The sequence below is a fragment of the Scyliorhinus torazame genome, chromosome 14 (genome assembly GCF_047496885.1).
Source record: "Scyliorhinus torazame isolate Kashiwa2021f chromosome 14, sScyTor2.1, whole genome shotgun sequence".
In the NCBI taxonomy this organism is placed as follows: Eukaryota; Metazoa; Chordata; class Chondrichthyes; order Carcharhiniformes; family Scyliorhinidae; genus Scyliorhinus; species Scyliorhinus torazame.
Genome location: NC_092720.1, coordinates 74969834 through 74995334, shown reverse-complemented (window position 1 = coordinate 74995334; position 25501 = coordinate 74969834). Strand labels below are relative to the sequence as shown.

Here is a 25501-nt window from a genome sequence, read left to right as displayed (position 1 = left end):
GAAAGCATTTCAGGCAGGGTGAAAGTCAGCAGGAACCATTCAGCGCCAGCTCAGCAGTGAAGTTTTAATCTTGTATTGTGCCTAACTTCATGGAAAAACTGATAATTACTTCAATGTTCTCCTCGGTAAGGTCATTGCATAGGATTTTCACCTTAACAGCAAATAAAAACCTGGCCAAACGAGACTCAGATACACCATTGCACAGTTTCCAATCCTCTACTGGTTGAACAGTCACTTGGTTAAATAATGGGCAAGGGTATTAATCCAATTCTGGCCTTCAGAGAACTGTAGTAAATTAGACATAGCAACAAAGTTGCATGCTTGGTCCAACGATAAAACCAATTCTGGACTTTTGGAAATTGGCTTAAAGATCACGGAGTTAGAATATAAAGATTTAAGGACTTTTCCTTCCATTTGTAATGATTTAAGTATCTAACCTTCAGGTTTTGATTTCCCAGGGAGAAATTAAATCTACAGCTGATCAGCCATTAGGAATTTCATCAGTTTGTTGATCATCTACTTAAACCACATTTGAGCCCAGAGTTATTCAACTGATTAAACTGATTAAAGTGGCATTCTAAACCACACCAGAAAACGGGTTGGTGATTTAATCTCGAATGGAGCTTGTGCTTCCCAAAAGCAGCACTGAAAGTGTAATGTAACATTTGCAGCAAAAGTCATGTTGAACTAATACTGTGACAAACAGTTTAAATACAAATCAGTAAATTAACTCCAGCTCAGCAGGCCATCCACCCTGTCTGTTTCAGTTTTCCCAGCAGAAAACATGCTGCATATTTATCTGAACGCTTTTTTATTTTAAAAAGAGCCTTAAACAGTAGAAGATTTTAAAATAAAGGTGTCAATTTCAGCACCACCCTTGCTGGAGGATTAGAAGGGAACATAGTGAATTCCATTCATCACTAGCTTTAATCCTTTTTCCTGCTATCATTGCATTAAAATTTGCATATATATGGTGGCTTTATCGGTGACAATAAGTATCAAGACATTTCACAGAAGGATGGGGAACATCAACGGCAAGTCAATAGATGTTAAGAGGTGCATAGTTTGATCGAAGAGATTATTTTTATGAAGGGCCTTAAAAGATTAAACATTTAGGAAGGGAATTAAGATTGTGAAGCTGTAAGTTGGTATAACTAAGGGATCAGATCCAAGTAACAATGTGGGGCCTAGATGGCTAAAGTTGTAGCTGTCAATGATTGGGTAAAGGGATGGGTCTGATGCCATTAAGGAACTTAAAACTAAAGAACCATAAATTTACAGCAGGATCCAGGATAGTCACAGAAGACAGTGGTAATGAGCAAGCAGATTTTGGTTCAGGACAGCATCATCGAAGAGTTTGGTGCAAACTGGAGTTTACATAGGATTGAAGGTGGAAGTAGAGTTTTTTTTTTAAACTAGCTGAGGCGAAGAAACCATTTACACTGCCAGCTAGAATGGAGAACAGTAATAGAAACTGAGATGTTCACCAGTTCAATACGGTTAAGGTCGAGAGATATTGAGATTGGTCTCTTCGAACAGATAAATTGATTGGGGCCATGAGGATACATGGGAGCGAAACTGAACAGAGTGCAGATTCAGGTCTAGGAAAGGATGCAGTATGGGCACAGATTTGGCTGAGAAAGTAAAAGAGATATCTGAAGCCATCAGTTCAAACTCCCTGATAGGCTTTTGAATTCTTCATTTGGTGATGAAGCAGGCAGGGCAGAGGGGTTTTCAGGGAAGGCTGGTAATGGAGATGTGCTCTCCAGGATGCTTCTAGCAAACGTAGGTGATTTTTACAGTGCTGGGGTGGCTCAGTTAGGTTGGATGATAAGTAGCTAAACCAGCTCTATGACAAATGCATCCTTTGGACTTGGAGGAGTGAAAACAGGGATACATACCATGCAGAGGGACAAGGATGGGAGAGAATATAGGATTTGCTGGGAACAAACAGAGGTGAAGGACTGATGCAGAAAATTCAACTACAGAAATATTGTGGTGACTGGACAATCAAAGACATAAAAGTTGGGAGTTTGTTCAGTTGCAAATGAGTTGAGGCAAGACTTTCTTTCTCCAAAGACTAATGCAGGAGGAGGGAAGGGAATAAAGAATCTTGGTGCTGAGGGTAAAGGAAATAGTTGGACATGGCCCTGTCAGTGTTCAAAAAATTGTTTCACCACCTGTCGTCAAGTTTCAGAAAACTATAATAAGATACATAGTATGTTCATTCATAGTCAAATTTCAGTCAGTCGAGATGTTAGTGTACAAATTATGCATTGCATGGATTTTGTCTACAAGTGAAGGGAAGTTCTGCAAAGAATCTCTGGTAGGGTTTTCGTGCATTGATGGGTAACCTCGGCTATTGAGTGGGCCGCATGAGCGGCCCTCCTTCATCTCCGTGGGTCGCAAGATTGAAATCGGGCACGTTCACTAACTATGACCCTTGAATAAGATTGAATACATTTAATACACACCAAATATTTCATAACAAGTTTTAGAAAATGCTTTTTCATATATTATTAGAACTATCGTCAACTTCAAATGGTAAAAACAAAATAAATATTTGTACTTGATTGGAAAGAGGGAGCATGTGGCTCCCACAGTCAATGTTGCGTGCAATCAGCATGCACCTTACTTCACGTGCCCTTGTTTTACATGCATATCACATCCTTTGGACACTAAGGGGCAATTTTAGCATGGCCAATCCACCTAACCTGATGGTTCAATGGCTAAAACACCTATGGTGCGTGAGGGCCTCTAGTCCTTTCTTGATGCAGATTCCATTGCTTGAATTCTTGTACGTTAAAAAAAATGGAACGCAGCAATGTATCTTCAATGTCCCAGCATTAAACAAGTGGAGAATATGTTCCAGATTCAATGTTCCACATAGTTTCATCCCAACGTACTGTAGATTGGATACTTGGCTTGCAGATTATTTGAAGCTTTTTTCAAACACTACACAACAAACCCAATTTTAGCCAAATATATATATATATATATATATCTTGAAACCCTTACCATTAAGCAAGTCAACAAAACTCTGAAAGATTTTCTGTCATTTAATATTGGCTGATTACTTTTACTGTTGCATTGGTAAAGTTAAATTCTCCTGAACTCATAGAATAAATGTAAGATTGGGAAGAAAGAAAACGTTATCCGTGATTCTCAATTTAAATAACATCAATATGAAATTCAAGAATAGTCAGTAGGTGGAGACACTGTACTAAAAAAAGCATTCTCTAGTTGTAGACTGCACAAATTATGCAGACTGAGATACAGAAGTCTGATTGTATGTAGTTAAATTTAGTATGTATCAATTTCTAGTATCAGACTCAATTCTGATTACATTTTTTGTACAGTATATACCCATTGTACAGTACAGTATATACTCATTGATCTACAATCTACATTACGAATGAAGGCCAAATACAGCTTTTAACTGAGAGCAGAACAGAGGTCACTGTCGGAGGCTACGGGGTAAACCATTTAGGACTGAGATGAGGAGGAATTTCCTCACCCAGTGAGTGGTGAGCCTGTGAAACTTATTAACATAGAAAGTAGTTGAGGCCAAAACATTGTATGGGGCGAAAGGGATCAAAGGATATTGGGGAGGAGAGAGCGGGAATAGGCTATTGAGTTGGATGATCAGTCATGATCATAATGAATGGCGGTGCAGACTGGAAGGACCAAATGGTCTACTGCTCCTATTTTCTATGTTTCTATGTAGAGAGAAGAGAGCAATTGGACCAGGATGCACAGATATAAGATGGTCCCCTCTTACAGTCACACATTCTGTCCTTATTTTTGAGCAAATATTCTGACTACACAGGCAAAGATTTTAGTACAGATGAGAAGCTGAGGTAGTAACTTCACTGGCAGGAGGACATAATTACAGTGTGATGTGCTTACATTGGCAATACCATTATAATTTGAAAATGGGACTTTATATTGTAAAAAGTTGACAGCAAGATGTTTACTATATTTCAGACAAATCCATAGATTATTTGTTTAAAACCTCATTTCTAATTTATGTTATCAAAAATCGGGAGAAAAAATAATTCTACTTCTGATTTTGAAACACTAGGATTGTTTGGAAATTAGTCTAAATTAGTTTTAAAATTGTCTAATTCTATTAACCCTAAATTCTGCTAATATACAGAGGCATGTAATATGTGGTACTTACTGAACCATCTGATGCACTTGCACCCACTTTATCCCCAGCTGCATTCCAGCACACTTCAAAGATTCCTCCTGTTCCCCTGTAGCTATGGACAAGAGCACCTGTCTGTAAACAAATCATTTTACTTCAATTATCAGAGATAAATCAGAATATTAAAATTTGAATACAATGTAGTGACCGTCAAGGCAGTGACGGTGCACTGTGTGTTTATAAAGAGCAATCCAACTGTACACTTGCACAAACAGATTGGGAAGGAAAATAGCTACAGACACCATTTTTTCTGTGATGAGAAATAACAGGGCAGTCATACACACAGAAGAATTGCGTTTGTATATCATAAACAGCTTTCCAATGTGATTCGCTGGTATAAACAAACAGTAAAATTGAGAAAAGGGGAATTTAACATGACTTCAACAGACAAAAGCACTTACTTGAGTGTTCCAGATGTGAACACACTTGTCAAAGGAGCCGCTAGCCAGGTACCTGCCATCTGGGCTGAACGCTACGCTGTATACAGGTTCCTGGTGTTTGGTCAAAGTGTGGATGCAGATACCTCGGTCCACATCCCATAGTCGTACAGTAGAATCAAATGATGCACTGCAGAAAAAAATTCCAAAGACTATGATCGTACTTCAAAACCACCAGCACCCATAACACATTTTATAAGACGTCTGAAAATACTTTCAATGTAAGGTAACGTTCTCCATCCAATTAAAACAGGTAGTCATTAACAAATAGCTCTTTACGATTCAGATTGATGGATACTCTTTTTTCGTGTGGATCCTGATCAATAGCCATCACATCAAGCTGTAAACCTCCATACCATACAGGGAGTATGTATTTATTATAACCTCGAATCATTTCAAGTTTTCGACAATTTACCACATTTACCAATTCTCAAGACATCAGCAGCAATTCCCACCAATGGCTATATTGTAATCAGAGCTTACTGAACGAACTCTGCTCTCGATTGCCAGGCCACAATAACATCTAGCACATAGTAGAAACTCAAATTATGAATGGTTATTTAACCTATTAATTTATGGTCTGCAAACTAATAAATAAAAAACTCAAAAGCACAGACATAAATATATCTCCAGCTATAAGTCTTCTTAACAACTTTTTTAACTAACCTGGCCACCTTTGGAGAATTATGCACTTGAAACCTGAGGTCCCTCTGCTCCTGTACTCCCCTCAAAGTTGTAACGTGAGTCTATATTGTCTCCCCATCTTTCTTCTATAAAATGTATTACCTCACATTTTGCTGCATTGAAGCTCATCTGCCAGGTGTATGCCCATTTGGCCAACGTCAATGTCCCTCTGAAGTCACTCAGTGTCATCATCACAATTCACTATCTCCTTAGCTTAGTATCATCTGCAAATTTAGAGATTTGCCCTCAACACCCACTTCTAAATCATTTATATAGATCAGAAAAAGCAAGGGTCCCAACACTGAGCCCTGGGGAACGCCACTTTCAACTCGTCTCCAGTCTGAGAAATGCCGATCTATACACAACCTCTGTTTCCTATATCTTAGCCAACTTCTAATCCATGTTGCCAAGGACACATCAATCCCTGGGACTAATTCTGTGCTCCGAGGGACCTGGAAAATTCTGTAAATGGCTCCACAATATGCTCCCTTACCTCTCTCAGCAATCGAGGATGCATCCCATCCGGGCCTAGCGACTTTTCTACCTGGAGTGCTGTCAGCCTTTTTAGCAACTTTTCTTTATCTATCACTGTACTGCTCAGTTGCTTAACACCCACATTTTCAACTGGGCCATTGTCACCATCTTCAAATTTGGTAAAGACAGAAACAAAGTACTCATTTAGGATCAGTGCCATACTCTCCACTTTAGTGAGCAATTTATCCTGCTTGTCCCTAATGGAGCCCACTCTATCCTTCACCACCATTAATATGCTTGGAGAACATTTTGCTATTGGTTTTAGCACAGCCTGCAATCCTTTCCTCATGCTTCCTCTTAGCCTTCCTTATTCCAGCCTTAGCCGCTCTCCTGCATTTGAGATAATCTTCCTGGTTTCTATTGCTATTATTATTCTGGCATGCATCTTGGGCGGAATTCTCCAACCCCCCATGCCGGGTCGGAGAATCCCCAGGAGGCGCCGTGCATCCCGCCCCGATGCCGGGTGCCGTCTTCTCCGGCGCCGGTTTTCGGGCAGGGGCGGGGTTTACGTCGCGCCGGTCGGGGGCTGTTGCCGGCAATTCTCCGGGCCCTGGTGGGCCAAGCGGCCGTCGTTTCCTGGCCAGTCCCGCCGGCGTGAAATGGACACGCCAATTACGAGAGAATCCCCCCCCATATGCCTCTTTTTTCTTCCTTATTTTATCATCAATATCCTTAGTCATCCAGGGTACTCTAGCTTTGGATAACCCATATTTATTTCTCATGGGTACGTCATAAGAACCATAGCTGTTTACAACCCCTTCGGCCCAACTTGTCCATGCCGCCCAGTTTCTATCACAAAGCTAGTCCCACTTGCCCCCATTTGGCCCATATCCCTCCATACCCACCCTGCCCATGTAACTGTCTAACTGCTTTTTAAAAGGATAAAATTGTATCTGCCTCTACCACTGCCCTTGGCAGCCTGTTCCAGATGTTCACCACTCTGTGTGCAAGTGAACTTTCTGGAACAGTACATTCCAGTCCTAACAGGGAGCAAGCTGTGCTGGATTTGGTCGTAGGAAATTAAGCAGGGCAGGTGGAGAACGTCTGCGTCGTGGAGCCATTGGGAAGTAGCGATCATTACATAATACGATTCAATATTAAGTTGGAAAAGGATAAAAATTAGTCTCCCCTTTTACACTCTACTCGTTTCGCAATCAACTCAAAAACAGCTTCCCCACTGTTACCAGACTCCTGATCGACCCTTTTATGGACTGACCTCATGAACACGACACCCCTGTATGTTTCATCTGATGCCAGTGCTTATGTAGTTACATTGTGTACCTTGTGTTGCCCTATTATGCATTTTCTTTTATTTCCTTGTCATTTCATGTACTTAATGATCTGTTGAGCTGCTCGCAGAAAAATACTTTTCACTGTACCTTGGTAAACAAATCCAATCCATCCAACCCAATCCAATCCAATCTACCTTAGGGTAACTGAAATCCCCAACTATCACAACCCATACATACCCTGCAGGCTTCCATAATCTGCCTACAAATGCTCTCTTCCACTTTCTCCCCACTATAGTAAATATCAAACAAGGTCACCGCTCCCTTCCCGGTTTCTCACCGCCAACCATATGATTCTAATTCAGGAACTGCATCACGTTCAAGAACTATGATACTATCTTTGATCAAGACTCCTACATCTCCGCCCTTTTGACCCACCCTGTACCTCCTAAAAACCCTGTAATCCGGGATGTTAAGTATCCAGTCCTGAGCCCCAATTGGGATTGAAGAAATAGTAGAGGGGCTAGACGCCATGCAGTCGGGTAAGGCCCTGGGACCTGACGGCTACCCAGTGGAATTTTACAAAAAGTTCTCAGAGATGCTGGGCCCACTGCTGGTGAGGACATTTAATGAGGCAAGGGAGCAGGAGGTTCTTCCCCCGACAATGTCACCGGTCTCGATCTCACTGATCCTGAAGCGGGAGAAGGACCCTGAGCTATGTGGGTCATACAGGCCAATCTCCCTATTGAATGTTGATGCCAAACTGTTGGCTAAAATCTTGGCCTCAAGGACAGAAGATTGTGTCCCAGAGGTGATGGGGAGGACCAGACAGGGTTTGTTAAGGGCAGACAGCTAACGGCCAACGTTAGAAGGCTCTTAAACGTGATCATGATGCAGAGGGGAGGGAGGTGGAAGTAGTGGTTGTGATGGACGCAGAAAAGGCCTTCGACCGGGTGGAATTGAACCATTTGTGGGAGGTGTTGGGTGGTTCGGGTTTGGGCGGGGCTTTATTGATTGAGTCCGGTTGTTGTACCAGGCACCGGTGGCAAGTGTCCAAACAAATTGGGTGACGTTGGACTATTTTAAATTGCATTGGGGGACTACGCAGGGATGCCCCCTCTCCTCACTGCTGTTCGCTTTGGCCATAGAGCCACTGGCGATGGCGCAAAGAGCTTCAAGAGACTGGAAGGGGTTGGGTGAGGGTGAGGGGGTAGAACACAGGGTCTCGCTATATGCTCCTGTATATTTCCGACCCGTTCGGGGGAATGGGAGAGATAATGAGGATTTTAGGGGAATTTGGCAGTTTTTTGGGGTATAAATTGAATATGGGGAAAAGCGAGATGTTTGCTATCCGGGCTAGGGGGCAGGAGAGGAGATTTGGAGAAGTGCCGTTCAGAGTGGTGGGAGGAAGCTTTCGTTATTTGGGAATCCAGGTGGGCACGGGACAGGGGGCTGTTACATCAACTAAATTTGACCCGGCTAGTAGAACAGATGAAGGAGGATTTTTGAAGGTGGGACATGGTCCCGCTATCACTGGCACGGACAGTACAGACTGTGAAAATGACGGTGCTCCCGTGGTTTCTGTTTGTTTTTCAGTGCCTCCCCATCTTTATCCCAAGGGACTTTTATAAACGAGTAAACAATGAATTTGGGTTTTGTGTGGGGGGATAAAACCCCGCAAGTGAAGAGGGTGTTGCTGGAGCGTGGCCGAGGGGAGTGTGGGTTGGCGCTGCTGAACTTTAACAACTATTACTGAGTGGCAAACATAGCCATTATTAGGAAGTGGGTGGGTTGTGGTTTTTGGGGGGGGGGGGGGGGGGGGGGGGAGTAGTAGTGTCGGTATGGGAGCGAGTATAGGCGGCATCATGCAAGGACACAAGTCCTTGGGGGCATTGGTTATGGCACCTCTGTCGTTCTTGCCGGCCCGGTACTCCACAAGCCCAGTGGTATTGGCGGCCCTCAGAGTCTGGGGGCAGTGGAGGAAGCATACGAGAGTGGAGGGAGCATCGGTCTGGGCTCCAATTTGTAACAATCATCGGTTTGTACCGGGAAGGCTAAATGGGGGGTTTCATAGATGGCAGAGTAGGGATTGAGAGGATGGGGGATTATCATAGATTATCATCATAGAATTTACAGTGCAGAAGGAGGCCACTCGGCCCATCGAGTCTGCACCGGCTCTTGGAAAGAGCACCCTACCCAAGGTCAACACCTGTACCCCATCCCAGTAACCCCACCCAACACTAAGGGCAATTTTGGACACTAAGGGCAATTTATCATGGCCAATCCACCAAACCTGCACATCTTTGGACTGTGGGAGGAAACCGGAGCACCCGGAGGAGACCCACGCACACACGGGGAGGATGTGCAGACTCCGCACAGACAGTGACCCAAGCCGGAATCGAACCTGGGACCCTGGAGCTGTGAAGCAATTGTGCTATCCACAATGCTACTGTGCTGCCCCTATTTATAGATGGGAAGTTCCCCTGCTTGAAGGATTTAGAGGAGAAACTTGAACTGCCAGCAGGAAATGGATTCAAATATCTGCAGGTACGAGATATTTTGCGAAGGCAGGTTGCGACCTTTCCACTCCTACTGCCACAGGGGATACAGGACAGGGTAGTTTCCAGAACAGGGGTGGGAGAGGGAAAGGTTTTGTATATTTATAAAGACCTCATGGAGTCGGAGGAAACGCAAACAGAGGAGCTAAAGCGCAAGTGGGAAGATGAAGGCGGGGGATGAGATAGAGGCAGGTCTTTGGGTGGATGCGTTATGCATAGTCAACACGTCTTCATCATGTCCCAGGCTCTTCATGATTCAGTTTAAGGTCGTTCATCGGGCACACGTGACGGTGGCCCAAATGAGCAAGTTTTTTGGGATAGAGGACAGGTGTGCGAGATGAGCGGGAGGGCCAACAAACCATGTTTTGGGCATGTCCGAAGCTTAGGGGGTTTTGGCAGGGTTTTACAGATGTCATGTCCATAGTGTTAAACACAAGGGCGGTGCAGAGTCCAGAGGAGGCGATTTTCGGAGTGTCGGAAGATCCGAGAGTCCAGGGGGTGAGAGAGGCTGACATCCAGCCTTTGCCTCCTGAAAAATGAAAATCGCTTATTGTCACAAGTAGGCTTCAAATGAAGTTACTGTGAAAAGCCCCTAGTAGCCACATTCCGGCGCCTGTTCGGGGAGGCTGTTACGGGAATCGGACCGTGCTGCTGGCCTGCCTTGGTCTGCTTTCAAAGCCAGCAATTTAGCCCTGTGCTAAACAGCCCCGTGGTAGCCCAGAGACGGATATGGTTAGCGTGGAGGGACCCAAAGCCCCCAAATTCAGAGATCTGGCTTAGTGACATGGCTTAGTTTCTCGGACTTGAGAAAATAAAGTTTGCCCTAAGAGGGTCAATGCTAGGGTTCGTCCGGAGGTGGTTTGTCGACTTCTTTGGAGAAAACTAACTGTCAGCAGAGGTGGGGGAGGGGAAGAGAGAGAGAGAGGAGAAGTTAGATAATTGTTTAGAGAAGGTGGGACTTGTGAGGGAGGGAGGCGGTCTTTGCACTATGTTTATATTTGTATGTATACTGTTTACTGTTATTATTATAAAATTATAAATGCCTTAATAAAATGCTTTGCAAAAATAAAAAGTATCCAATCCTGTTCTGGCTTGAGCCATGTTTCTGTCAATGCTACTATGTCATATGCCCCTAGAGCAATTTCTGCTTCCAATTCCCCAGTTTTGCTCACCACACTCCGTGCATTTACATACATACAATTTAACCCTGCCCTTATCTCTTTCTTGCCCTTTGGGAGGCATCTTTGTCACCATCAACACTCAAGCTTTCTCTCACTTCCTTTTCCCTATTCCCCATCTTCTCTCTTTTGCCGTCACTCGTTCTTCTAAAACTAGGCCCATTAATCAGCCCACCCCCATTCCGTACAAATTTAAATCCAATACTATTTACTTTCTCCGCCTGGAGATTGGTTCCATTTCGGCTAAGGTGAAGCCCATCTCTTCTGAATAGCTTTCTCCTTTCGCAAAACTGATCGCAATGACTCCAAAATCTAAACCCCTCCGTTCAACACCACCCCTCAAGACACACATTTACTTCCCTGATCTGCCTTTGCCTAAATGGTGAAGATTGTGGCACAGGTAGTATTTCTGAGATTACTATCCTGGAGCTCCTATATTTCAGCCTTTTTTTTTTCTTTTTTTAAAATAAATTTAGAGTACCCAATTATTTTTTTTCCCAATTAAGGGATAATTTAGCATGGCCAATCCACCTAACCAGCACATCTTTGGGTTGTGGGGGTGAAAGCCACACAGACACGGGGAGAATGTGTAAACTCCACACGTACAGTGACCGAGGGCCAGGATTCGAACCCGGGTCCTCAGCACCGTAATCCCAGTGCTAACCACCGCGCCGCCCCCCACCTACGTTTCAACCTACTCCCCAACTCCTGAAACTGGTCCTGAAAGACCTCAAAACTGTCCCTCCCTATGTTGTTGGTTCCCACATGAGCGATAACCTCTGGTTGTTCACCCTCCCTTTCCAGAAGTTTGTCCAGCCGACCCGTTATGTCCTAAACCCTTGCACCCGGGAGGCAACAGACCATACGGGACTCAAGATCTAGGCTACAAACTAAACTGTCGATCCATCAAACTATTGAGTCACCCACTACTACCACCATTCTAATCTGCCTACCAGCCACCCTCTCTTTTTCTCAGAGTAGCCTCAGGCACCACGATACTATGGTTTTCCCTTGAGTCATCCAAGCCTGATTCAGTTGCGTTGCTAACTGCTAGCCACCTAAAATTTCATACCTGTTAGACAGCTCCAAGGAGTCCTGGGTTTCCTGGATCTGCTGTCTCTTTCCCTTTCGACAAATGTCACCCACTCTCCTGCCATCAGTAAACTCATCCTTGCCTACCTATCATGATGTGGAGTGACCACCTTCTGGTACGACTGTTCCAGAAACCTCTCTCCCTCTTCTATGGTGCACAGTGAAGAGAGTCTTATCAAAATCAGCCACATGTTGTCCAAGGACTGCTATCCTCTGGCACTTCTTGCAGATATAACTGTCCTGGATATCTTGTGGATCCAAAACCTTCTACATCTTGCATGGCACACATATCACAAGCTTTCCAATTAGTCCAGTTGAGTTTCTGGTCAATGGTAACCTCCAGGATATTGATAGTGGGGGTTCAGCAATGGTTATACAATTGAGTGTCAGTGGAAAATGGATAGATCCTCTCATGTTGGAGATAGTGGTTGCCTGGCACGAGTGTTACTTGCTATTTATCAACACCAGCCTGAATGTTATCCAGGTCTTGCTGCATTTGGGCATGGACTGTTTCAGTATCTGAAGAGTTGCGAATGGTGCTGAACATAGTCAGCGGACATCCCCACTTTTGACCTTATGGTAGAGGGAAGGTCACAGATGAGGCAGCTGAAGTTGTGTGGACCTGGGACCTTCATAATAAGCAACTTAATTTCATTAAAAAATTAGCAACTTTCCCAAATGTAGACTGGGACCTGGTATGCGCGTTCTTCTTCTATACATTCGTCACAATCTCCCTGCAGCTTCTGAGTGTTTGCCTCTCACCACCATACAGCAACTTTACTAAAGTAATACAGGACAGATACAAATTAAAAATATTGAACACAAGAACATAAGAGGTAGGAGCACGGGTAGATCTTGTGGCCCGTTAAAACGATCTGCTCTGCTATTCAATACAATCATGATTATGATCTTCAACTTCACTTTCCCACTTGCTCCCATATCCCTTGATCCCCTGCGACACGAAAAATCAGCCTATCTCAGCCTTAAATACATTCAACGATGGAGCATCCACAGCACTCTTGGGTAGAAAATTACACGGATTCAGAACCGATTGAGTTAAAAAAAACCTCAACTCAGTCCTAAATAATTGACCCCTTATCCTGAAACTGTGTCCCCCCCCCCCCCGTTCTAGATTCCCCTTCCAGCTGAAATAGCCTCTCAGTGTCTACCCTGTGGAGTGCCATCAAAATGGGTGTTTCACTACTGTTACTGAAAGATACAGGCCAAGTGAATTCATATTTGTAACCACTCATTACCTACTTAACAAAAATTGCTCCATGTTCGCCCGCCTCAAAACCCTTTTATCCCAGTTATACAGCTTGTCATTTTTTTTTCATATTCCACTGATAGGCAGCATTTTTCTTAAAGATGCAAGTACTTTAGTTGTTGTACTCTGCTCCGTCATCAAAACCTACACTCTTCTCTATCTTCTTGGTTTATAAAACATATCCTTCTTCCCCAATTTGTAGTTCCTGAAACAGTAATTGGCAGTTGGGGAGGAAGAGAAAAATTTCTATTGTGAGGCTTCAGTAGCTCGCCTGTAAACAAGTGGCCACTGCCATCATCTCGTTCTGCCTGGCTGGCCGCCCACAGCAGTGCCAAACGCGCTTCCTGAACATCCCCTGTAACCCTAATGAAAAGTGAAATCTTGTCAAAATGGACTGTAAAGTGTAGAACTTTGTACTATTCAGTTTAATCGTATAAAATGCAAAAATAAATCTTCCCTCCAACTCGTACCTTGGAGCTGTTAACAGATTTTCTTTCTAATTTATCATGTATATTCAGAGAACTGTAATTCTACAGGAATGGCATGAAAACTACAAATTCGGTAATCCAAGAATTAACTTGAGCAATCTGACTAGTGGGTTTTGTCGTATTTCCTGGTTCGTAAAGACTGAACCTGAAAAAAGGACTCTTGGATTTAATTGTGAGGCTTTCTGATAGTTCCGAATGTCCCATTTTATGATTTGTTCCCATTTAGTTAACTATTTTAGTAGAAATTTAAATGATTAATGTTTACTTAAGCAAACCAATGTTTTTTCCTGTGGAGATACGATGCATTTTCAGATGGAATACCGTTGAAAGAAGTGCCATAAATTCAGAGAGTTAGGACTTCTAATTATGTAGATAAGATTCTTTCATACCTTGCTAACATAAGATTGGCATTTGGATTGTTAGTACCAGGTCCTGTTGGACTCCACTTGATGGTATAGATTTCTTTGTTGTGCGCTTGTAAATCATGAACACATGCATCTTGTTTCATGCTCCAGATCTATATTAAAAAAAGATTGCATGAAAACCTACAGATGGAAATATTCATCTACAAACTCATCTGTAGCACTAAGCTCAACACTGCAGCTTAGTAAGTACATTAATGGGTAACATTTTAAAGGGAAGATGTGCATTTCTTCAATATGCATTTATCTAAAATAAAGAAAAAGCTTTTCCGCTCAACATCCATCCACTCTATATAGCTCATGTACAATTTTCTCACTGAATTTCATAAAGGTCTATATATATTCCTGCAATTTGCTGTAAAAGCCTTTTTTCTTAGAAGGTGCTGCACAACATTGATTTACATTGTTCTCTTCAAGCAAACAAAATGGTGTGAACAATAAATATGGGCGAAACCAAGTGTACAACCGTGGACATCCTAGGGACTCCCTTCTTAACAGCACTGTGGGTGTACCTAAATCACAAGGAGCACTGATTCAAGAAGGCAGCTCACCACCATCTTGTCAGAGGCAATTGGGGACGGGCAATAAATAATATGCTTACCAGCAATGCCCACGTCCCTTTAATGAATAACAAAAGGTAATTGCATGGGGAGAGGAAGAAAAACTGTAGCAAATCATTTGAGATAGATAGATTGTACAGAAGCACAAAGTACAGTGCTGTGGAAGCGAACAGCAGTTAATCTAGCCTCAGTCTTTCATGTTCTAAGCTGGTGAACTGTATCCACAAGCCAAGATTTCCAATGATGCTTGGAGATACCATAACTTATATAATCCACATAACACATTGAAGGTTATGACTGAAATTCACACAGGGAAGAGAATGGTTCAATCTCTGAAACATGTCACTGACAATACTATGCCTTAAAAGGGGAGGTGTACAATAATTATGAAGGGTCTAGATAGAGGTGGATAGATAGGACCTAATTCCCATAGCAGAGGCCAATTATTTAAAAAAAACACAAATTTAAAGTAATAGGGAGTACAGTTAGTGGAGATTTAAGGAGAATTTATTTTTACAAGATGGCGTTAGAAGTCGAACTCACTGTCTGAAAGGGATGTGGAGGCAGAAACCCTTATCCTATTTAACAAGTACTTGGAATGCTGTAACCTAAAAAGTCATGGACCAACAGCTGGAAATTGGGATGGACTAGATAGCTCTTTTTTCTGATACAGACATGATGAGCTGAATGGTCTCATTCTGCCATAGATCTCTGTAATTCTATTTAAGCAACTCTCACAGATAAAGTCAATGCTTGGGACTACGTCTTGTACACAGAAGTTGAAAAACATATTATTTGCAAGAGCAATTAAGTGTTGTAACAAATTTGAAATTTGCCCTTCCTCATTGGATTTAATTTGTTTACATTTTTTTCCAGTCAGCTCTCCCCAATCACCAAGATCAAATCTTTAAAACATCCACCATCATTTTGTCGCCCCAACTTGGTTTCTATACTAAATCTTCATTTTTTTTTCCAGCTGTGACAGAATATTTAAAAGTATTTAAATCATAACAAATTAAATGCAGCAACAAAAGTGAAACATTAATTACCTTTAAGGTCATATCATCAGAACAAGATGCGAGTAAATTCCCAGTTGGATCCCACTTGATTGCATTCACTTCATTCTGAAATCAGAACCGGGACATTAAAAGTAAATAAGATATCCACTTCATATCAGCAGCATGAGAAAACATAAACAGAATATATTCTTGCATGTTAAAAGCATTAAACCACAGGACTGTCAGCATCGGTAACAGATCATTCATTAGTCTTTTACTTTGCTTATTTCAAATGCCAATCAATATTAACACAAAATTATAGCATCAATGCAGAAGCACATATAACAAAAGGCAAAAATAGGAATATGCTACTGAAGACTTAGCTAATGGAGAAGACCAACTAGATGTTATAATCAATATTGAAAACCGACTTTAAAATGTAAAAAGCCTTCCAAAGTGAAAAAACAGCATGCGCATTAGCTTTATAAAAATCCTGTTGTCAAATATAATTTGAGTAATTCGAAAACGTACCAAAAATTAATCAATATAAAATGTATTAACAAGCAAGCAAATGACAAAGCAAAAAGGACCATTGGCTTAAAATGCACCTCAAACACAATTGTATCTTTTGTTTTACAAAATAAAAAAATTAGATTTGCTTTTTAAGTGCTTGTGCATTATTTTTAAATATATACAAAAACCACACAATTGGACACTTTTGGATTGTTGCAAATTTATTACACTGTTCAAGAGGGTAATTCAGGAAATCATGTTTTTAAAGGTTTTTATTTTAAAAAATATTCATTTAAACACATCCAATTTAGAGTACCCAATTCAATTTTTCCAATTAAGGGGCAATTTAGTGTGGCCAATCCACCTACCCTGCACATCTTTGGGTTGTGGGAGCAAAACCCATGCAAGAAGGGGGAGAATGTGCCAGCTCCACACAGACAGTGACCCAGAGCCGGGATCGAACCTGGGACCTCAGCGCTGTGAGGCAGCAGTGCTCTATTTCTTTTTTTTTTTAATTTAGAGTACTCAATTAATTTTTTCCAATTAAGGGACAATTTAGCATGGCCAATCCACCTCCCCTGCACATCATTGGGTTGTGGGGGGCGAAACCCACGCAAACACAGGGAGAATGTGCAAACTCCACACAGACAGTGACCCAGAGCCGGGATCGAACCTGGGACATCGGCGCTTTGAGGCAGCAATGCTAACCACTATGCAACCCTTGCTTCCCTCAACATTTTTCAAACTAAACCAACAAGTCAATGTTACTGCTCTATAACTTTAAGAAGGCACAGTTTTTAACCTCACCAAATATCCAAAGGAATCAAGAATGAGAGAAAAATTGCTCACAAAGTTTGATAAACATTCAATAAAACTGGACTGGTGTTATTGAGGTGAGCAGTTTAGTTCAAGTACACAATATTCTTTCAGTTTTATATGCACAACATATTCCAAGTATGTCAGGCATAGTTAGGAGTCACTTGCTAAACTTAAGTGAAAATTCATATATGAACATTTTCTTGAGGTTATAAATGCACATATTTGAAGGAAAAAGAATAACAGAAATCTGCGAAGTGTCTAAGCAAGTTTAAAATTACATCAGGGATTTGGACAAAAGCATAACTGACTCTTGCAATTTCTTTCCCCACTTTGTGTCTTATCTAAAATCCCCTGTGAGACCTAATATTTTGTGATTGCGAGAGCATGAAAGGCAATCTACTGCTGACTTCTGCCAATTGGCATAAGACCTCGTAATTTTAGATTGTGAATTCGCTGTATGGGAAATAGTGGGTGGAAGCAAGCACCCTTCCTTTTATGGGAATATAAATAATACATATATATTTATATATACCACCAAAATAAAACTCTTCTATCTGAATAAAATAATTGTGCTGTGACCTAAGCTTATTAACGTGAAGAAAATTCAAAACCAATCATTTTAAACTTTGATTCCATTGTGTGGCTGGAAATACAAACTTAACATTGTAATTGCATTCCTGAAAAGTGCAGCTTTAAATGAAAAAATAAAACCAATTAGATTTTCCCATTACAACCCAATGTAGTATAAGTTTTAGTTAGGTTTCATAGGACCAATCCAGTCAAAAGGTTGTAAGGTTTAATAACATGTGCATTGCTACATTACTACACAGATAAACAAAATGAATTTTAAAATAAAATAAATTTAAAAATAAAAGAAACATGCCGACTCTTCCTACTTAAAATTCTGGTCACCCTCTCTCCCACCCGCCACCTCCACTGCCCCTCGTCCCTCTGGCTCACTGCTGAAGGTTTAGCAGATAAGTAGCGACAGGCAAAACACAACCTACAGAGTGAGAGCAGCCTCGAATTTCAGGGTCGCAGAGGTAAGCTGCAAGCTGGAGCGATGGAAAACAGCAGGGTCAGAGGGAGTGGGAAAGTCAGAAGCGGGAGAGGGCACGTGAAAGTGGCGCTGATCGTGTCACGCATCCTTGCATCACACCAGCGTGAAACAAATTTAATGTAAATCCTCAATGCTAAACAAGAATACCAGCCCATTAAGAAAACGTTAAACCAAAACAACTTAAAGCAAAGACTTACTGCACAGATTAAACGAAAAGGAAATCCTTGCATTAGTATAATTTGTGGCTCGTACTTGAGGGCTAAATTTACTTCAGGAGTAAAACATTTAGAACCCCCAACAATGAAGGAATATTAATACTTTAATCAGTTTAATATCTTTATTCACATTTGACAATCAAGAAAGAAGGAGATGCCTGGAAAGTACAATGTGAAACCGCTACAGCTCTTAACTGGGGAAGTAAAACTTTAATGTTGGCCTTGACTGACATTAACATTTGGGTTTTTATTAGAAATTAACTTTGCCAATCTCAGCCAAATGACGCAGATAGAATCTTTGCACAGGAGTAATCCACCGTATCAATTTGAAGACAGTGGTGCAGTGGCCTCACATGACTAGAGAAAAGGAGTTACTCAAGGGGAAAGGTATATTAAAAAAATAATTTTCAATGATACTTCAGAACACAAATGGTAAATTATCAATCTGGCAATCTTTGGAAGCAGGATCTTGAAAGAAAACAGGAAATGGGTTAATGCAGTTGAAACGGTGATAGTATTCGACAGCTATACCTTCACATCTCAATTAACTCCCTACTTCCCGAACGGCACAAACTGATCGTTAAGAACGATTTAATGAGCTTTTGCAATCCTTCAGCATCTTGCATCAATGAGAATTTGGCCCAAGACAGCAAGCAATGGCAAATTTTGACGAGAATTTCCAAGCCTAATCTCATCCTCAACACACTCACTCACACATTCGTTCAGGAAGGGATCACTGGGTAGCAGTGAATCTCCCCTACTCCAGTCCACGTGATGAAAACTTCATCAATACTTTTGCCACTTTGGCTAAGGTCACCTACCTCTGCATGGATTGGAGGGCAAACAAAAGCCTCTTAGCCTAATTGGATCAATGCAACATTAGTTATACACTGTGCCATCAGGAGAAACAATGATTAGTAATTAAAGCTGTCCAGTTCTGGGTAGTCATTACCGTGTGTCCCTGGAATGTCTTGATGGGCCTGTCTGCACTTAGTTTACAGACATGGATGCACATGTCTGTGCTGCAAGAGGCAAATGTGTTGTTGCTTTGCCAGTCAACATCTAGTGCTGGAGCTGTAAACGCAAAATAGAAAAATATTTAACTCTTGATAATTAATATGCACTGCAATCCCAACAGAAGTATTTCGCACAATTTACTATATTTCAAAATGATGAAGTTGTTTTCAAAAACAGATATATTTTTAAAAGATTTGAACTAGAAAAGCAGCAATGCTCATGATAATTCCCAGTAATACTTGGAACAAATAAAATTATAGGGATAGGAAAACCATGAGTCAATCTAGCCAGTTCCAAAATTAACCAGTCAATTATTAGTGAGTTAAATTGAAATTGAAACGGCCTCTTAACAAATAGTTCAGAGTTATTAAATGCTTACATTCCACCTACTATCAACTCAACAAAAGAAATTCTGAAGATCGTTCTTCCGGAGGCTAAGCATGTAGATTTCCCTAACGGGGTAACTTGACCCAAGTCATCATTAGTATGACTACAATCTAAAAATGCACCTGGCACTTGTACTACCATGATTTTGCTCTAAAGGCAAATGTTGTCTAAAATTAATGTATTGAAATATATATTGTGAAGCATAGCAAATTAATCAACCTTAAATCAGACCGCTTTATCAGAAACTTTTGGTTTCTTTGATTAAATGCATTTGATTATATCAATTACACTATTTCGCTCAAAAACACTACCAGTCTAAAATTGGATGGACCTTATTTGGTTATAATTAAGAATATTTATTTAAGCCTATGCCAATCAATGCCCCCAAAGGGTTTACAACCATCATGAATTAATTCAGAATACATATTGATTTTGGCATACAGCAATTAGCTTTGGAAAGCAACTCATTTAAAACCATTTAATTCCCCACATACATAGATATGGTAGCCACAAAAAATTGCACTGATTGCCCTTAATCGTTAAATTCAATAAATTAGTGTATTTAAATAAGAAATTGATAATGTTATTTACATAATCTCACGTTGCAACCAATGGAAGTAAATTGAAAATCGGACACCGTAGAATAAATATTCAAACAATTGCTGGCTAAAATATCAATTATAGAGACACAACAAAACGAAAACAAATTTTCCCCAATTTTAATTCTTTTGAAAAAGTTTTTTTGCAAACGGTTTGTTTCCAAGGTTTAAGAAAATTAATTCAAGGGATGTGGGCTTCGCTGGCAAGGCCAGCATTCATTGCCCATCTCTAACTGCCTTTGATACGGTGGTGATGAACTTCCTCCCTCTTTTTATTTATTTGTTCATGGAATGTGGGCATTGCTGGCTGAGCCAGCACCTATTGCCCATCCCTGAGGGCATTAAGAGTCAACCACATTGCTGTGGATCTGGAGTCACATGTAGACTAGATTGGTAAGGACGACAGATTTCTTTCCCTAAAGGACATCAGTGAACCAGATGGGTTTTTACGACAATTGACAATGGTGTCATGATCATCTTTAGACTTTCAATTCCAGATTTTTTTATTGAATTCAAATTTGACCATCTGCCATGGCGGGATTCGAACCCGTTTCCCAGAGCACGGCTCTGGGTCTCTGGATTACTAGTCCAGCAAAATACCACTACACCACTGCCTCCCTATCTGAATACCTGCAGTCCATGTGGTACAGGTACACCCACAGTGCTGTTAAGGAGACCATTCTAGGATTTTGACCCAGCAGCAGTGGCACTATATTTGGAAGTCAGGATGGGGCGTGGTATGGAGGGGAACTTGGTGGTGTTCCTATTTATCTGCTGCCCTTGTGCTTCTAGATTATAGTGGTTGTGGGTATGGAAGATGCTGTCGAAGGAGCCTTGGTGAGTTCCTGCAATGCATTATGAAGATGATACACAATGCTTCGGTGATCGAGGCAATGAATGTTGGTGGAAGGGGTAGCAATCAAGTGGGCTGCTCTGTCCTGGATAGTGGCGAGTTACTCACCGCTGGATTCCTAGCCTTTAACCTGCTCTCCACAGTATTTATATGGCTAGTCCAATCTAGTTTCTGAAATCCCCAGGATGTTGATAGTGGGGTATTCAGTGATGGTAATGTAATTGAACGTCATGAGGTGACAGTTAGATTCTCTCTTGTCGGGGATGGTTATTGCCTGGCAATTACGTGGCATGAATGTTACTTGCCACTTGTCAGCCCAAGCCCAGGTCTTCTGCATTTGGACATGGACTGCGTCAGTATCTGAGTAGAAAAAGGTGCTGAACATTGCAGTCATCAGTGAACATCCCCACATCTGATCTCATGATGGAAGGAGAGTCATTGATAAAGCAGCTGAAGACAGTTGAGCCTAGGACATTCCCCTGAGAAACTTCTACAGTAATGCCCTAGAGCTAAGATGACTAACCTCCAACAGCCAGAACTATCTTCCTTTGTACTAGGTATGAGAGAGAGCCAACAAGGATTTTAAAAGGCCAGTCTAACTAACCTAGTTGGTTTTTTTTTAATGTCCACATGGGTGGTGGAAGCTGATTCATCAATTATTTCAAAAGGAAATTGGAGGAGAGCTTAAGGAAATAAACTTGTAGAGCTACAGGTATACAACATGGGAATGGGACTAACTCGATTGCTCCACATGGAGCTGGCATAATCGCAATGGACTAAATGGCCTCTTTCTATGTTGTACGTGACCTTAAGATGCAAACACGGGGAGAATGTGCAAACTCCACACGGACAGTGACCCAGAGTCGGGATTGAACCTGGGACCTCGGCGCCGTGAGGCTGCAGGGCTAACCCACTGTGCCACCGTGCTGCCCCTGTCAACCAAAGTTAATGAGAATCCCCAGCATCCCATGCAAAAATGACACTTTAAATTAATTCAGCAAACAGGGAAGGAATCAAACAGCTCTTAAGCACACTCTGTGCTAATAGTTCCTAGTCAAAAGAAACCAATTTAAATCAGACAGGCTTTAAACAATGTATAAGTTTTCTAAATGCTTACCAGAGTGGAAAGGGAACTGCTGTTTGGCCTCTCCGGTGTGTGCGTCCCAAATAATTGTTGTCTTCATGAAACAAAATCAAAGTATTAGGAGCATGAAGAAGGCACAAAAACAAAATAAGTACTGGGAAGTAACAAAGTAATACTGTGTTGAAGTAATGAAATAATTTCAGAATCTACCTTGTCCACTCCTGCACTAAGGATAAAATTTCCTTTCTTGTTCCATTTTAATGCAAATATCGGTCCTTTATGTTGACCCAAGGTACTAGCAAGGTTACCTTAAAGAATGACAAAGACTACATTAAAAAAATGAAGACAACAAAAAGTTAGTTATCAGATCTCCACCAGCAACTTGTACAATGAATGGAATAATCTATAGTCAACAAAGGTTAATGGGCAAATTGACATTACCATTAATTACTTTACAGAGGAACTATGTGCAAGCGGACTCGAGCTGCCGGATTTCACATTTCTCAGCAAATACAGGTCTTTCCTTGGAGATTAGCTTCTGAAATAATGGAATCTTTTCACACAATGGTGATTTATAGTGTATGTATTTGGTAGTGATGCATTTATATGACTGAAAGACACTTTTGCATTGGAAGGAAAAATTGGAAACAATACCGACGTTGTTACTTTTTTAATGAAATTGAACAAATGACCACTTGAGGTGATGGGTACTGCATTTGTTTTCAGAACTCATGAGCAAGTTAAACAAAAGCGGAGCATCTTAACATAACTGATGTGGTATAAAGTAACGACAGTTGCAAAGCCAGTCTATGTATTGTAGTGACATCATCTGTTGGGTATAAGTGAGACCAATAGTTAGGATCAATAGGAAATCAAAGCCAGCTCTTCTCTCTAGATCCATTTGTCACACTGATGTTAAATGCCTAGCCTACATCAAAAAAATGGCTGAAAGTTCCAGCTACTGCAAAGGCAGGCCCAGACAGCATCCCTACAGTAGTACTGCAGACTCTTGCTCCAGGCTCAGCTGCTCTCCAAGTCAAGCTGTTCCAATACAGCTACAAAGCTGGCATCTATGTGACAATGGTAAAATTATGCAGATGTCCTGTCCACAAAAAGCAGGTCAAATCCAATCCAGCCAGTTACCACCCCCTCATCCTCCCCTCGATCAACAGCAAAGTGATGAAAGGTGTAGTCGACGATGCTATCAAGCAGCACTTTCACAGCATCTGCTGTTCATCTCGTGAAAGGTCAAACCGGCATTTGTCAGCTGCTGAATAACTAAATCAATAACGAGCCTCTTTACAAGTATGTGTGTACATGGTCGCTTAGGGGTTGTGATGGGTGGAGGAGAAAAACAGGAGAAAGTTGATTCTAAACTTTGGTTCCAAAATTGATATGCCCCATGATCAGCCTTGATGATCAGATATTGGAATCCCAAGGAAGTCCAAAGTACTAAAGGTTGATGTTTGTGATTGGGCAATCATTCTGGGTTGTTATTGGAACCTAATGGATTAAACAGGTCACTGGGGGTGAGATTATTCCTACACAGTTCCAGATAATCCTGCAAGATCATAGTTAGTTAAAAGAAGCATGACAAAGTAAAAATACAACTTTAAAATTTTCCTGGGTCGGTCTTTACCCTTCCTAGAGGCCCTCTTCATGAGTAACATTGAGAAGGCCTTGGAATAGACCACATTTATATTATATGTAATACAATGCATGGCAGAAAATAAAACTGGATCAAATAAAGATGGCTCAAGTAAATACACAGGAATAAAACTCACCATCTTTTGTCCATATTCTTGCAAATCCATCATATGAACCTGTTGCTAGAAGTGTGCCTTCACTCTAAGACAATAGAAGATAACATTAATACTTCTGAATTTTTACATTATCCTCTTCCTTGTTCACAATACCTCCAAGTTTGGTCATTTTTACAAATCCAAGGATGAGTATGGATACTGTCACTCAGCCAATTTCATATTCATAAGAAGATAAGAACTAGGAGCAGGAGTAGGCCATCTGGCCCCTCGAGCCTGCTCCGCGCCATTCAATGAGATCATGGCTGATCTTTTGTGGACTCAGCTCCACTTTCCGGCCCGAACATCATAACCCTTAATCCCTTTATTCTTCAAAAAACTATCTATCTTTATCTTAAAAACATTTGATGAAGGAGCCTCAACTGCTTCACTGGGCAAGGAATTCCATAGATTCACAACTCTTTGGGTGAAGAAGATCCTCCTAAACTCCCTCCTAAATCTACTTCCCCTTATTTTGAGGCTATGCCCCCTAGTTCTGCTTTCACCCGCCCGTGGAAACAACCTGCCCGCATCTATCCTATCTATTCCCTTCAAAATGTTATATGTTTCTATAAGATCCCCCCTCATCCTTCTAAATTCCAACGAGTACAGTCCCAGTCTACTCAACCTCTCCTTGTAATCCAACCCCTTCAGCTCTGGGATTAACCTAGTGAATCTCCTCTGCACACCCTCCAGCGCCAGTACGTCCTTTCTCAGGTAAGGAGACCAAAACTGAACACAATACTCCAGGTGTGGTCTCACTAACACCTTATACAATTGCAGCATAACCTCCCTAGTCTTAAACTCCATCCCTCTAGCAATGAAGGACAAAATTCCATTTGCTTTCTTAATCACCTGTTGCACCTGTAAACCAACTTTTTGCGACTCATGCACTAGCACACCCAGGTCTCTCTGCACTGCAGCATGTTTTAATATTTTATCATTTAAATAATAATCCCTTTTGCTATTATTCCTACCAAAATGGATAACCTCACATCTGTCAACATTGTATTCCATCTGCCAGACCCTAGCCCATTCACTTAACCTATCCAAATCCCTCTGCAGACTTCCAGTATCCTCTGCACTTTTCGCTTTACCACTCATCTTAGTGTCGTCTGCAAACTTGGACACATTGCCCTTGGTCCCCAACTCCAAATCATCTATGTAAATTGTGAACAATTGTGGGCCCAACACTGATCCCTGAGGGACACCATTACCTACTGATTGCCAACCAGTGAAACACCCATTAATCCCCACTCTATTAATTAACCAATCCTCTATCCCTGCTACAACTTTACCCTTAATGCCATGCATCTTTATCTTATGCAGCAACCTTTTGTGTGGCACCTTGTCAAAGGCTTTCTGGAAATCCAGATATACCACATCCATTGGCTCCCCGTTATCTACCGCACTGGTAATGTCCTCATAAAATTCCACTAAATTAGTTAGGCACGATCTGCCCTTTATGAACCCATGCTGCGTCTGTCCAAAGGGACAA

General features: G+C 41.4%; 2 protein-coding genes across 5 annotated transcripts in view; one reads left to right on the top strand and one right to left on the bottom strand.

Moving 5' to 3' along the window:
• tbl1xr1a (TBL1X/Y related 1a) overlaps nucleotides 1-25501 on the bottom strand; it is a 304123-nt gene that overhangs the window by 4518 nt on the left and 274104 nt on the right. For all 4 annotated transcript variants that reach the window (XM_072474367.1, XM_072474366.1, XM_072474365.1 and 1 more), the window contains 8 exons: nucleotides 23989-24052; nucleotides 22415-22512; nucleotides 22238-22298; nucleotides 19217-19338; nucleotides 15709-15783; nucleotides 14067-14194; nucleotides 4612-4777; nucleotides 4184-4285 (listed from right to left, as the gene is read on the bottom strand). In XM_072474367.1, coding sequence (XP_072330468.1) covers nucleotides 4184-4285; nucleotides 4612-4777; nucleotides 14067-14194; nucleotides 15709-15783; nucleotides 19217-19338; nucleotides 22238-22298; nucleotides 22415-22512; nucleotides 23989-24052 — 816 coding nt within the window. The remainder of the gene's footprint in view (nucleotides 1-4183; nucleotides 4286-4611; nucleotides 4778-14066; nucleotides 14195-15708; nucleotides 15784-19216; nucleotides 19339-22237; nucleotides 22299-22414; nucleotides 22513-23988; nucleotides 24053-25501) is intronic.
• LOC140389822 (uncharacterized) overlaps nucleotides 1-25501 on the top strand; it is a 344727-nt gene that overhangs the window by 315113 nt on the left and 4113 nt on the right. The window lies entirely within an intron of this gene.